The sequence below is a fragment of the Malaclemys terrapin genome, chromosome 15, assembly GCF_027887155.1.
Source record: "Malaclemys terrapin pileata isolate rMalTer1 chromosome 15, rMalTer1.hap1, whole genome shotgun sequence".
Classification (NCBI taxonomy): Eukaryota; Metazoa; Chordata; order Testudines; family Emydidae; genus Malaclemys; species Malaclemys terrapin.
Window position 1 is genome coordinate 17,742,215 of NC_071519.1, and position 13,836 is coordinate 17,756,050.

At 55.9% G+C, this 13,836-nt stretch overlaps 1 protein-coding gene across 2 annotated transcripts in view; it reads left to right on the top strand.

The window, feature by feature from the left end:
- HEPACAM (hepatic and glial cell adhesion molecule) overlaps positions 1-12,924 on the top strand; it is a 96,365-nt gene extending 83,441 nt beyond the window's left edge. For both annotated transcript variants that reach the window (XM_054005686.1, XM_054005687.1), the window contains 3 exons: positions 2,401-2,474; positions 4,609-4,679; positions 7,338-12,924. In XM_054005686.1, the coding sequence (XP_053861661.1) occupies positions 2,401-2,474; positions 4,609-4,679; positions 7,338-7,634 (442 nt within the window). In that variant the 3' untranslated portion in view covers positions 7,635-12,924. The remainder of the gene's footprint in view (positions 1-2,400; positions 2,475-4,608; positions 4,680-7,337) is intronic.
- The last annotated feature ends 912 nt before the right edge of the window (positions 12,925-13,836 follow it).

Consider the following 13,836-nt stretch of genomic DNA (forward strand, 5'->3'; position numbering starts at 1 on the left):
GTCTCGCTTCGACACACCAGTATTTATCTGTATTTGTTTCCTTGTGGCCTGTTCTCTCTTTCCAATCTGTCCTCTCACGCTGCATATTCTCACGGGAGTGGGGCGTAGGGTGACCAGACAGCAAGTGTGAAAAATCGGGACAGGTGGTGGGGGGTAATAGGTGCCTATATAAGAAAAAGACCCCAAAATCAGGACTGTCCCTATAAAATCAGGACATCTGGTCACGCTAGTGGGGTGGGGCTGGCTGAGAAGCTGGGAGCTCTCTGGGGACCATCTCCCAGAAAATGGCTCCATGTGGTTTGCTGGGCTGTCTGTGGAGCCCAGGTGAGAGTCAGGCCCGGGGGCCTTTTGTCTGCCGCAGGGAACAGAACCCCAGTAACATGTCCTTGGTGTCTTTATTCTCTCCAAGAAGGGGATACCCAGAGCCCTGGGCATTTAAACTTGACAAACTCCACAATCAATCAAACCCACAATGAACTGCCTCCCTCCCCCCCCTGGAATTAATGAATAACCCCAATAACCCCACGCGCCCCAGACAGGAGGGGCTGTCACAGCGCTGGACATGGCACATGATTATCTGCCCTGGCTGCAGAACAGAACAGTCTGGGGACTGCCCTACCGAAGGGACCTCAAGCCCAGTGGAGATTGCCGAGGTGCCCCGAGCCCCCTCCTCCCCCATCCCTCTCCCGTCCCTGGGGGCTGTGGTGAGGGAGGCATGGGAGTGAGCTCTGCTGGCTTTAGTCCCGTGGAGGGTCCCCATGCCAGGTGACAGGCGATCTCTGCCCTCGCTGCACTGCCTCATAAGGACCAAGAGTCCAGCCCTGGGTCCTGCTCTGTCCACCCCCTTCCCAAAAGCCCATGAAGAAAGGCCTTGACTTAGCAGTAGCGCCCTCCCTGCGTTACACTCGGGCTGGGAATGGGAGTGTCTCTGCCTATTTGCACTGCAGGGTTCGTGGGGAGCAAAATCTCTCTGGCAGATGGAGCCCACGCCATAGAAGGAGAGTATCGGGGGGAGGGATAGCTCAGTGGTTTGAGCATTGGCCTGCTAAACCCAGGGTTGTGAGTTTAATTCTTGAGGGGCCATTTAGTGAACTGGGGTAAAAATCTGTCTGGGGATTGGTCCTGCTTTGAGCAGGGGGTTGGACTCGATGACCTCCTGAGATCCCTTCCAACCCTGATAGTCTATGATTGTACATGATACAAGGGAGGGGACAGCTTCCATGCAAAGGGTCGGGCTTCGGAACAAATCCCATTCTGTCATGTGAGGCAACATCAGCACTTAGGGAGAGTGGGAGGATTCCCTATCCCCAGAGATGTCATTGAAATATTAAAATCTGGCTCCTGTCGGTTTCTCTTTGCCCATCACTGATTCCCCCGGGACCACAAACAGCCTGGCTTGCTTGTGTCCTGCAGTTCTGATGAGTTCCTCACGTTTCTGGAAATAATGTGCATGAGTGTAACGCTGCTACACAGCCAGCTGGCGCTCCCCCTCACCACCACCCCCGCTGTAGTTCATTTTCAAATCGTTTCTTACAAAGTGGTGGGTTGGTGTTTTAAAAGCCAGACATGTTTAAAGTTGGAGAAGGCTAAATACCAGCTTATATCCACCTCGACAATAGGGCAGACGGGGCTAACTGCTTCTCACGCGCCCTGAGCTATTCCCAGACATAAACCCCTGATAAAAGACAAGCTATTCCCAGTGGAGGAGCCTGACCCAGCCCCCCCCCCCCCTTCCCTCCCCCCCCCCCCCCCCCCCCGACTAGTGCTGCCATAGAACCCAGGCTACAAGTCAGTTCCTTGTTTGCTCCAGGCAGTGGATTCTGACCTGAGTCATGTATATTTAACCCCTACTCCTCACCTGCCTTTTCCCTTGAGTCACTGCTGCAATGCTGTTCCCTTCTGTCCCCCCAGATCTGGGATCTCATCCCAATCCAATTCCCGAATCCCCTCAATCTCTCTCACGCTCATTCACTCCCTGGCTGTTTCCCCACATTGCCCCACGTCAGCCTCTGTGCGTTTCAAGCCATCCTGCTGTCCCAGAAATTTGCTGGCCAGTATTGCAGTAGCTGAGGTGACAGGTCCTGGAGCAGGCAGGGTCCAGCCGCAGCATCTCCAAGACTTAGCTGCCACCACCCTCCTTTCATTTTGCAGTCCTGGGATTTTTGTTCCCTTTTGCCACTGAACACATTCCTCAGGAACGGCCTCGGGCTGTATATAAAGCTGGGGAAACCTCCCCAGCGGCGGTGCCTCAGTGCTGCCTTGGTGCAGAAAAGCAGTGAGCATTGCAAGACAAACAGCACACAAAGGGCCTTCCCCTGGGACGAGAACATCGTTAGCAAAGGGCGTCTGAGCACAAGTCTTCCGGCTTGTTCTTTACAAAACACCTTGTCCATTTCACAGAGACAAACAGAAGCTGGACAAGCAAAGCTCCTTCGAATACATGGATCAGAATGAAGAGCATTTAAAGCACGAAGGTAAACAATTGTCCGGAGATTCTGTCTGCTCTGAACTCTCTGCAGGGCACAGGTGGCTGGAGCCTCCCGGGGCTTGTTGGCCAATCCGGCCAACTTCTGTGGCTATTTGCAACCACTTAACACAGCACCTCTGCAGGCAAAGAAAACAGTCAAAGAGGAGTTTTCCTGTTTACACACACGGGGAAGCTCGGAAAACAGCTGGTAACAGCTTGTTGTCAGGGCTCCTTAGTGACCCTCTTCTTATGCAATGACTCTTATGACCTGAAAACCCTTGCCATTAGGTGCAGTTGTCACCGTGGGACTCCGCAGGCTGGGTAGCACAAGAGCCACTCGTAAACGCTAGCTGGGTCAAAGTCATGTACGGGCTAGATTTTGTCCTGGCTTCCTGTATAACAAAGAGCCCCGGGCTCTGTCCTGAGCAATTATTTCCCAGGGATGCATTAGCCAGAAATTGAGTCTGAAGATGTTGAATCATGTCGTTATCCTGAATAATCAATGTGTGGGTGAAATGTCCCTGCCCGTGCTCAGGATGCAGTGCACCATCCCAGAGCCAGGATTAACGGGCTACAGGCCTAACCGAGCCCACGCTTGAGACAAACCCGCAGGAAGAGACAAGCGGTAACAAATACAGCGCTGGTGGCTCCTGCCCACATGTGCATACACAATTTCCCTTGTGATGTTGGGCATTCTTTCAGCTAGTAATCCTGAGCTCCCGGCATGGGGCGGTTCAGGCATGTAACCACTCCTCTGTGGCATCTGTTCAATGGAAGCCCTGCTTCGCACGGAGGAGGGAAATCTGTGGCTGTGACTGATGCACGGAAGGCTTTGGAGCGCCCGTGCTCGTGCAAAAAAACTGTTTTTAGATTTCTCTGCTTTCTAGCTCCTGAGTCCCTTCATTTATTCTGGCTTCTGCTTAAGACCCTGTTCCTTCAGTGGGGCTCTGTATGCACGCATGAAACCAGAGGCCAGATGGGATCCTAAAGCAAGTGTTGTGTCACTCGGCCTGTTTGGGGTGGGGGAGGGTACAAAGGGGCTTGTTTAAGAACATAAGAACGGCCATATTGGATCAGACCAAAGGTCCATCAAGCCCAGTATCCTGTCTACCGACAGTCACCAATGCCAGGTGCCCCAGAGGGAATGAACCTCATCAAATGATCCATCCCCTGTCGCCCATTCCCAGCTTCTGGCAAACAGAGGCTAGGGACACCATCCCTGCCCATCCTGGCTAATAGCCATTGATGGGCCTATCCTCCATAACCCCCTGGCTCCTGTTTGATTTTTCACAGACCCTGAATCTGAGCAAAAAAGTCCTGTTTCCCTTTCCTGTATCTGAGCCAATCTCTCATATGGAACCCAGGAGAGGAGGGGTCCTATGTGCCGTAAGCCACCCCTAGAGCCGCCGACTCTTGCTCCCTAAACTTTAGTAGCTGATGGCTGTGATCTCAGGGTCCTGCTATGATTCAGCCTTTGGGGGGCTGCCCACAGAGTTTGTCTAAATATTACACTTGGGAGCAGGGCCGGCTCCAGGGTTTTGGCCACCCCAAGCAGCCAAAAAAAAAAAGCCGCGATCGCGATCTGCGGTGGCAATTCGGCGGGAGGTCCTTTGCTCCCAGCGGGAGCGAGGGACCGTCCGCCGAATTGCCGCCGAATACCTGGACGTGCCGCCCCTCTCCGGAGTGGCTGCCCCAAGCACCTGCTTGCCAGGCTGGTGCCTGGAGCCGGCCCTGCTCGGGAGGGACCTGCCAGCTCTGCCCACTCCTGATCTATTTTTTGTGCAGCACAATCACGCGTGGGCATGTTTTTACCCCGCTTGTGTGTGATTCTGTGCTTGGCGGCCTGTGCCTGCACTGCTAGTGTAATCCAGTCACACAAACAACAGGCAGGATTTCTAGCTCAGTAAGTCTGACTTAATGGAGACTGGAAGATTGGGTGAACTTGCACTTTGAGTCTTTGTCCTGCTCCTGGAATCTAAGCAAAACCAGGAGGATTCTAACACACACACACCGGGGTCTGGCCTGGGATGGACAGACGGACACACATACATACACACAGACGCACACACACGCTGCGTGTAGAGTCCTTCTCCAGTTATTAATCAGAAATGTCACCGAAGTTTGTTGCTGTTTCTGTACAGTTGAGATTGTCCCCCGCAGCGGAGAACATGAACGCAGGAATCCAGTCGCTCTCTACATCTTAAAGGACAAGGTAAGTGTTGTGCTTTGTAACCCATAGGGTCTGTAGGCCAGTAATTTCACAGCTTTCCCCTGGGATGGCGCAGGGCAATTTCTTTCCACATAAGAGGGTGAGACAGCGTTGTTCTAGGCAAGGCCAAAGGGGACACGTTCACATGGAGGCACAGGCACAGATCCTGTAAATGGGCTCGCAATCCTGGAGCTGTGTGAAACACTTCCAGTGAGACCCTAGCAACTTTTGTTACCAGCGTGAGTCATAGACTCGCTTGGCTGAGTCTCCTGCACTGCTTGGGGGAAGCTGTTTGTCTTGGACAAATTTGGATCAGTTTAGAGCCATGCATGGAAATTGCGCAGGACTTGTGGTTTCAGGTGAAATAGGGGGAGACCCAGACGTTCTGATTGAATTCCTCTGAGGTTTGAAGTTTGTTTGAACCAGAAACTCAAAGCAAAACTTGTGGGCCGTGAACCCCAGAGGGACCCACCCTGGAAATGGCCAGTCGATCCCCTCCAAAGCAAACTGCTGAGATTCATCTGGCTCTAACAAACTGGCCATGCATGAGAAGAAGCTGGATCCGCGCAGGCAAGGGCGCATTTGCAGGTAGCAATGGGATTTGTGGCCCCGGTGAGTTTGGCAGGTCCCAAGTAGCTGGCTGCAGGGGAACATTCAACCCAGGATATCAGACTGGTTATGGAGGAGCTCGGCCCACCAAGTGTACAAAAATAGCATGCCCCCGGCTTTCACTCCCACCCAGCTCCAGTAGAACCCCTCCCTGTAGCCAGGCCTCTGCACAGCTGACGATTGCAAGAAACAGGCTGAGATTTTCCCATGGGCCCAGAATGTGGGCTCCTTTGACAGTGGCGGCTGCGCTCTTCTGCTCCAGTTGTCCCAGGGCTGGGAACTCTTTCAGCACCCTGGGAGTGTATTGAGCAGGGCCGGCTCCAGGCACCAGCAAACCGAGCAGGTGCTTGGGGCGGCACATTTTCAGGGGCGGCATTGCATCCAGCCTCTTTTTTTGGAGGGGGGGCGCTTGGGCAGCAAAAGCTTAGAGCCGGCCCTGGCAGCAGCAGCGCGTCCTGCGCTGGGGCACCCTGGGGCTGCTGCGGTTCGCGTCGGGGAGCAGCGCCCGCACCTTATGGCCAGGCAGGCTCTGTGCGCGGGACTCTCGGGCTGGGGGCCGCCCCTCGGGGCACACAGAGCCACCTGCAGGTGCCGCAGGGCGGCCGCCCACCAGCACCGCAGCTGGGGCTGGGCAAAGCAGCCCGAGCCGCTCCGGGACTGCGGCAGGGCAGCCAGGAGCAGCAGCAGGAGCGGGGCCATAGAGGGCGGGGCGCTGCCGTGCGGGGCCCGCGTCCCGCTCTCCGGGGCTCTGCTCCCTCTGGGGCTGCCCTTCCACGGCTCCTCAGCCCCTGCCGGGGCGGTCCCCAGTCCCGGCCGGTCCTGGAGGTGGGAGCCCTGGCTGGAGGGACCCTGGGCCGAGGCGCGGCCCGGGAGCCCCGCTGCTTACCCCGACCCTGCCAGCGCTGGACCGACTGGAGGTGAGGGGGGAGCAGGCGCAGTCAGCGCTGGTGGGGGGAAGCCCAGCGCTGGGGCGGCAGGCAGTGCAGGTAGGGTGGGGTGGGAGGGAGAGCCCAGAGTTGGGGTGATGGGGGTGCGTGTGGGGTGGGGTGGAGAGCCCACGGTTGGGGCGGCAGGAGGTGCGGGGAGAGCCCAGGGCTGGAGTGGGGGGGCAGCCAAAAATTTTTTTGCTTGCAGCGGAAAAAAACCTAGAGCCGGCCCTGGTATTAAGTATGTCCAAATCATTCTCCCCTGGCTGAACGGTATACACAAGGAATTTCAAACAGCAAGGGGCTTTTTTCAGAATGCAACCTGGGAGGGATATAAAAATCAGCCTTTTAATGGCAGCTGACTCACATCCTTAACCATGGACTGTGGCTTCTTCATTTCTCCCCTGCTCTGTTATTAAAAAGAACAAGCAAGGGAGACAAGTTCAGGTTCAACCATGCCCCCCATCCTTCTCTGCCGGCTCATCCTGGCTTGACTCATTCAAGCATCTTGTGACTCAAGGGCGACACCTGCTGGTAGACGTGCAGAGAGCAGGGTGCTGTGGAGAAGCCTCCATGAGCACAGGGAAGCACTGCAGGCGTGGGCAGCAAAACGTGTCATTCTGATCCTCTGTTGGCTGAACCGTCTCCAGGGAGGGGAGCCGGTGTGTGCGATAATCCGCAGCTCAGGAGATCAGAAAGCGCCATCTGAGCAGCGCTTTAGGGCATGCACCTCCTGGGAAACCCCATCAAAAGTCCAGGGGTCCTGCCCTGGGAGCAAACATGATTGATGCTGTTTACAAATGCCCTCTGGCATGATCTGTCCCCACTCTGCAGCGGCCTGAGGCCTGTCTGTGCTCAGAGGAGGATGGAGCAGATTGAAAACTATAGTAAGCCATGCTGTCAAAGGCTGCCCATGACTCCTAGTGCTGTGACTTGGGGCTCACACAAGCATTAACCCTGTGTGTCTTTGGGAATGGAAAAGCGCTGGATGGAGAACCCAGCTATGGCACTCCTGCAGGATCTGCCTCTTGCTGGCTTTTAAGGCCTGCCCTAAGTGCAATGTCACTACTGCCTTTGCCCAGCTCATCCTGAACGCTGCCTGTTGCTTCTTCTTGTATTCCTGAAGGATTCTCCGGAGGCGGACGAGGATTCCCCTCCGGATGCCAGAACCGCAGCCGAGCAAGGACCGCCCAGCTACTCCAGCTCTCCTCCTGGCAGATCCCCAGGTCCCCCTGTTCGATCGGCTCGCAGATATCACCGCTCCCCAGCCCGATCTCCAGCCTCCTCCAGAACACACAAATCCCCGCCCAGGTCCCCAGGCTCTCCGGTGCGCTCCCGGAGCGCTACACGCATGCTGCGGACTGCTGGCGTTCATATCATCCGGGAGCAGGAGGAGGCCAACTCTGTCGAAATCAAAGCCTGAGGGCCTCCAGCTCATGTGAACAGGAAGCTCCCGCTGCCTAGGAATGTGTCTCTAGCAGGTGGCAGTGCGTTGGTTTCAGGCGTGTGTATGGCCGCGTGTTCCGGGTGGTGAATGGGGCCCAGGTACTGCCTGTAGATAAAGGGGAATCGCGTTGCTCCGCTGGCTGGATGAGCCCAGTTTAAAATTTACTGTAACCTCAATGTTTAAGCTTCAGCGAGTTTAAAGACACTAATTTGCTATTTAACACTCTAGAGCAATCCCAGGCAGCTCACTAAGGTTTGGCTTTCTGGGGTGTCAAACTAATTCCCTCACACTTGAGATCTGTCCCTACGCAGCTCTACGTGTGTATGCGTGTGCGTGAGAACCTGTGTGTGTGTGTGTGTGTGCAGCTTAGCATGAGTATGAGCAGGCCTGCTTCCGAGTGTGACTGTCTGCCTGAATGTGCCTCTCGGTGTGACATTATGTGAGCCTGTGGGCAAGTACATTTGCACGTGAGCTTGCACACACGCCCCTGTGGGCTGATGTCGGCGTGGAGCGTGTCTGTGGGCACACACGTGTGGCCGTGTCTCTGTGTGTGGGGGGGGCTGTCTGCATGTGCTGATCATTGGCCGGGGCTCGCAGACATTCACAAAGCATTGCGGTGCTGGTTTCGGAGCTGTGGGAAGGGAGCGGAGGCCTAGGACTGTCAGGACGCTGCTTGGTGAGTCGTTGCTCATTTACAGAGCTTGCTGCGGGGCTGGAAGGCCCGGTAGAGTCAGCACGTTGCTGAAGCTAGTCCATGCTTGTGCCGGAGTTTGGCTTGATGGCTGTGTTCAATGGAGCCACCCGGTCGCCGAATGCCGGGGGTTGGGCTGTGCCACTTTCCCCTCAAGGCAAACACAGGATGTGGACGTTAGGGTAGATCACATTCCAGACCAGGCCTTTGCACAGGGGCTTAGTCCAGAAAAGGACACGACCCCCCTCCAAGGAGCCGGTCAGTGACGTCTGCGCTCCCCCTTATCTGCTTTTCTGCATCCGAGTCACAGCAAGCTGGATTTAAACATGCCCCAAATGAGCAGGACTCCAGAGACTCCTCTGGTGTGTGAGTGTGCCCCTCCAGCAGGCTGCGTGTGCACACGCACAGGCCGCTGACAAGAGCCGTCCCAGAATTAAGCATGCGCCGTCCTTCCATGTGGCAGCAGCCTTCAGCAGGCAGAACGAAAGGCCACTGGGTGGAGCTGACAGCCACAAAGAAGCTCACTGTGGGTCCCTAATCATTACAGGGGACCCCAGCCACAGTGTACTTTAAAGCAGCCTCAGATCTAAATTTGCTGGCTGGCTGTGGCCCCAAGGGGGCACACACTAGCTGAGAATAGCGAGCGCAGTATGCCCAGGGCTGCACAAGGGCCGGCGTAGGAGCTGGCTGTTCCAGTTGGGACCCCTCCCCGCACCTATGCCAAGGGGACTCCTGCAGCTTTCCAGCCCTTTGCCCCACCAGACAGCGCAGAGGGCCCAAAACAGCTGCATGAAGTCACTGCTTCAGCGAGCGCAGATGTGAGTCCTGGCCCCACCAGGCCCCCAGCCTCATCCCCTCTTTGCTTGGGCCAGCAGAGCCAGTCAGCTTTGCCATCCCAGAAGGAGCTGCCCTCCACGGCACTGCCCCTTGGTGAAGCTACAGGTGCAGGCTGGCGTGTGACACCCTGCTGCCTGCAGGGTCAGCTCCACTGACTTCCTATAGGGCAGCCCCCAGGCGGGGGGCGGGCGGATGGGGGCCTTTCGAGGTCCCGGACTGGAACTCCAGGTCACTAGCACAGCTTGGGGTATGTTCTCTTGCTGTGAAATAGCTTTATGTCCCGTCTCTGACATAGAGCTGCATGTTTCCTCACAGTCTGCTTGCTTCTAGCACGCTGGGCCTTGGGATTTGCCTGACAGGTGTCTAGTTAGCCCGACTGCTGTCTTCCCTTCCCCCGCCAGCTCTGCCATGTCTTTATTTTCTGTAAAATTGCCTGTTCTTTACACGGACGTTCAGACGTGACACTGGTGCATATTCATGTTTGACATCTCTGGGGACGGTAGCTAGGAGAAGTGCGGCCCAACCCCCAGCAATGTGTGAGGAGAGAAGCTGCCATCTAGCCAGGAGGGGTCAGGGCCCCACGTCCTCTTCACACCCACGAGCTTGTACTGCCTCCTTGTAAGAGCAGACACTGTTGACTAATAAACTAAACCTACTACCCTCCAGCCTGGCTGCTTTGCTCCATTCATCTGCCATCTGCACTGGAGGACTATCAGCACTGGAGTGATTTAACCTGCATCCTCTCTGCAACGCGGGCAGGTCACCAGCCCTAGGGAGAACGGTGCCAGACTCCAGCCCACCTCCCAGCCAGGCTAGCTGCCCTGGGCTCAAAGCACCCCCACACTCAGGGAGGGAATGGGGTGGAGCTTGGGGAGAGCCAGGCTAACTGCAGTGAAGACAGACCTTGCGGGAGGAGCTGTCACCTCTGAGCCTAGGACGTCCGGGCGGATCCTCAGCCCACAGACCTGGACAACTAGCCAGGAGTGCTGAGCCCCGGGCAGATTTCCTGGGACAACTCCCTCCAAAGAGGGGGTGATCCTGGGAAAACCTGGTCAGGTGGCAACCCCGGTGGGGGGGACATTGAGCCCCCCCTGCAATTAAAGAGTGTGAGGGGAAGGAGGGGGCAAAGTCCATCCTGTGTGCCATACCCCAGCCCAAAGCACAGGGCAGCAGAGCCTGAACACCGCCGGGTCGACTCCACCCCACGGGCCTCAGGGCAGATCCAAGGGGCCCGTGGTCAGTGTCTGAGCCCCTGGGGCCCCATCACCTTGGCAGGCTGTTGCCAAGGGAGCAAGTGATGCCCAGGGGGCAGAGGAGTGCAGACATCTGCGGGAGCTGGGCCAAGACCAAGTAACAGCAGAACCCCCCCCAAAATCCCATTTAGTCCCAACCCCTGGGCTGGGGTCATGTGATGGCTCTGCCACCCCCCAGGCCTCCCAGTGGCTCTGCCCCCTCTCCCTTGAGCCCCACAAACCCAGCTATGCAGCCAGCAGCACCGAGCTGCCTGTATGTATGTGCCTGCAGCGGGCCACCAGGCCTTGTGCCCGCTGCATTCCTTTCTGACAGAAGAGGGCATCCAGGAGACCCTTCATTTTTTACCTTAGAAACCCAGGGCCTGTCAAGGCTGGAAACTGTGAGGGGAGCAGAGACCCGACACTGCAGGAGGGAAGTGAGCACAAGCAGCAGCATTGGTGGGGGACGGTCACCAGGCCACGAAATCCCTGGGGCCCATTTGCTGGTACCAGGCGTTTAACGCCAATAACTCATTAATGCTTCAGTTAAAGGAACCCTGTGCCAGAGCTCCAGCACCCCTCTCCTCCCAGTAGCAGCCTCTGAGACACCAGGGAGCCAGGCCAGGCCTGACGTGACTGGAGCTGTGCACAAAACTGGGCTTCCAGTTTGCTGGGCAGAGTGAAACATTTGGGGCGGGGGGGGATTTGTTTCAGGTTGGCTCGAAATGAAATTTTTTTCAGTGGACTGAACTAGTTGAAAAAAATCGAATTTCTGGTTGAATGAAACATTTTGCTCAGCCTGAAACAAAGCGCTTCGGCGCTAAGGTTTTTAATCTTTTTCAAACATAGTCACATATCACAACAGAAAGTTGTGATTTTTTTCCAGAATTTTTATTTTGGGTTTTCGGGGTTTTTTTTCATTTTGTTTATTAGGCAAATTCAACCCAGATTTGTGAAATGTTTCCACCAACCCAAATCTGTGTTTTTGGTGAAAAAAAGCCTGGGCCGAAAGATTTCGCCCAGCTCTGATGGTTAATTCTAAGTCTATACTTGGGGAGGAGGGCGGGGGATTGATCTAAGATACGCAACTTCAGCTATGAGAATAGCGTCACTGAGTCGACGTATCTTAGATCGACTTAGAATCACTTACTCCGCGTCCTCGCAGCACGGGATCAACGGCCGCCGCTCCCCCATCGACTCCGCTTCCGCCTTTCGCCGAGCTGGAATACAGCAGTCGACGGGAGAGCAATCGGGGATCGATTTATCGCGTCTACACTACACGTGATAAATTGATCCCCGATAGATTGATCGCTACCCGCCAATCCGGCGGGTAGTGTAGACGTACCGTAAGGCTGGCTCCGGGCAGAACAGTCCTCCGCCAGCTTTGTCATGCCGAAGCCAAACAATAGCCCCAGTGCCACGTGAGCAAGCAATGGGGAATCGCTCATCTGAGAGCCTGTGCCACTGTAGAGCGCGCCTCGGGACGGAATGCACCGTACAGCACACAGAGAACGTGGTCTTTGCTGTAACTGGGTGTGGCATGAACCAAGTCTCTGTGCTTCCTTGCCTGCCTCACAGGACTGGCCAACTCATGACCCCAGGGCTGGTGCCTGAAGGATGAGCTGATCCAGAATTTGGGGAAGCCGTTTATAGAGCTGTTTGTTCAACACACTGAAGAGAAAGAGGCACGAACCCCGCCAGAAGGAGAGCCATGGCCCTCCTTCAGGAACAGCGCCTGGCGTCTGTACTAGCCAGGGCCTGGTGCTCACCCCGTCACTCCCGTCACTGGTGTTGAGCATGCAGGGGGTGGTTGGATCCAGCCATAGGTGAGCTGTGGTGCAAACGCTTGTTTGCTGGTTGGTGGGCCCTTTCTGGCCCTTTCCCAGTCATAGAGATGGCTGCAAAGTGGAATCGCTTTGGGCTCAGTGTGCGGTTAGAATCGTTAGGGCAATTGGACTGTTTGAGGCTCCACTCCGCTGGACGAGTGCAGCTCCTGGAATGGCCCTCTCCAGATCCTAACCAGCACTCAGATACTGAGCACACAGTCACTGCGGAAATGCTGAAGGCAGATGCAGATTCCTAGGGTAAATCAGACAGAAAAAACTGGGTTTGCAGTAAAAGTCTGAGGCCGACTTCTCCCATCATAGAGGAGAAGTAAAAGTCACACTAGTCCTCCTTTGGGCCATGGGAGGAGCAGAGGGGATTCCTGCTGGAGAGGTGCTGTACAATCACACGTCTCTTTCAGCTGGATTGTGGCCTGCCACATTGGACTGAGGGATGGACCTGCCTGCCTCTCCCCATGTCGTCAGCTCCGCTCTCCATGGCAATGTACGTGTCACTCCTCCTTGCACTTTCCTCATTATGAGACCAACTTCGCTATAGCGGGGAAACAGGCCCCTTTCTGTGTTTCCTAGTTTCTGTTCCCAGCTGTACTTGATGTAGAAAGCGTACAATATATTGTAAAGGGAGACCCAGCAATTAAAAAGCCTAAAGGAAATGCACAGGACGCATGTCTGCCAGCTTTTGCTTTTGTCTAGTTGGTCTCGGATGAGCAGTTTTGCTACCAAGCTGTCGTTTTCTTTAGATGGGGTTTAGAGGAGGGTGAGGACAAAGATCAAGACCCTGGAAAAGATCTCCTGGAGAGAGAGGTGGAAACGACCGGGATCATCACCTTAGAGCGGACATGGACAAGAGGGAATTAGGGCTGTGGTGCCAGGCAGTGGGTGCTGCTGCGGGGGATTGGTGCCCTCTCGATGGGCAAGGAGGTAGCGACAGAAGAGAAGGATGCTGGCCTATGATTTTGGGCTCCTCCCCATGAATTTGGACCCTGGACAGGTTGGGACATTTGGGAAGCACTGGGTTATTAGAGCCTGATGGAGGTTCGTATCGGAACCCCTCTGAAACTCCTATCGATAGCCCCCTGGACCAGAGCAAAGTCGGCAGGGCCTCCTTAGACAGGGCTAGCTGTGATAGCCGAGGGGGCGGGTCAGAAGAGCATGCCATGTGGGGCAGGGCCATGTGGGTCTGGAAGAAGCGCATGCACTCTGGTAAGCAGCCATGTGGAGCTGAAAGGCCATGGACTGGCCCCAGCCCTGTCGATCCCGGCAGTGCAGGACGAGGCCCAGTGTTGGGCTGTTGGGCAGGGAACATCCCCAGGGGAGTGGAAAAGCAGAAAGCAGTGCTGGCAGCCCGGCACCCCCCCCCCAAAGGAGCGGGGCTTCCCCACTGCCCCTAGAGCCCCCCTGTATGGGGTTCCCACCATGCAGGGGCCTGATGGAAAAGGAGGGCAATGGGCGTCTTCTCTCTCCCGTCCTGGGGCCCCTGGGCCAGGCACAGCACGGGTGGATGTGGCAGGTGTGGGGCTTGTCCCGGGGCTGTTGGCACTGCCCTCTCTCCAAATGCCTGTTTCGTGTTTCCT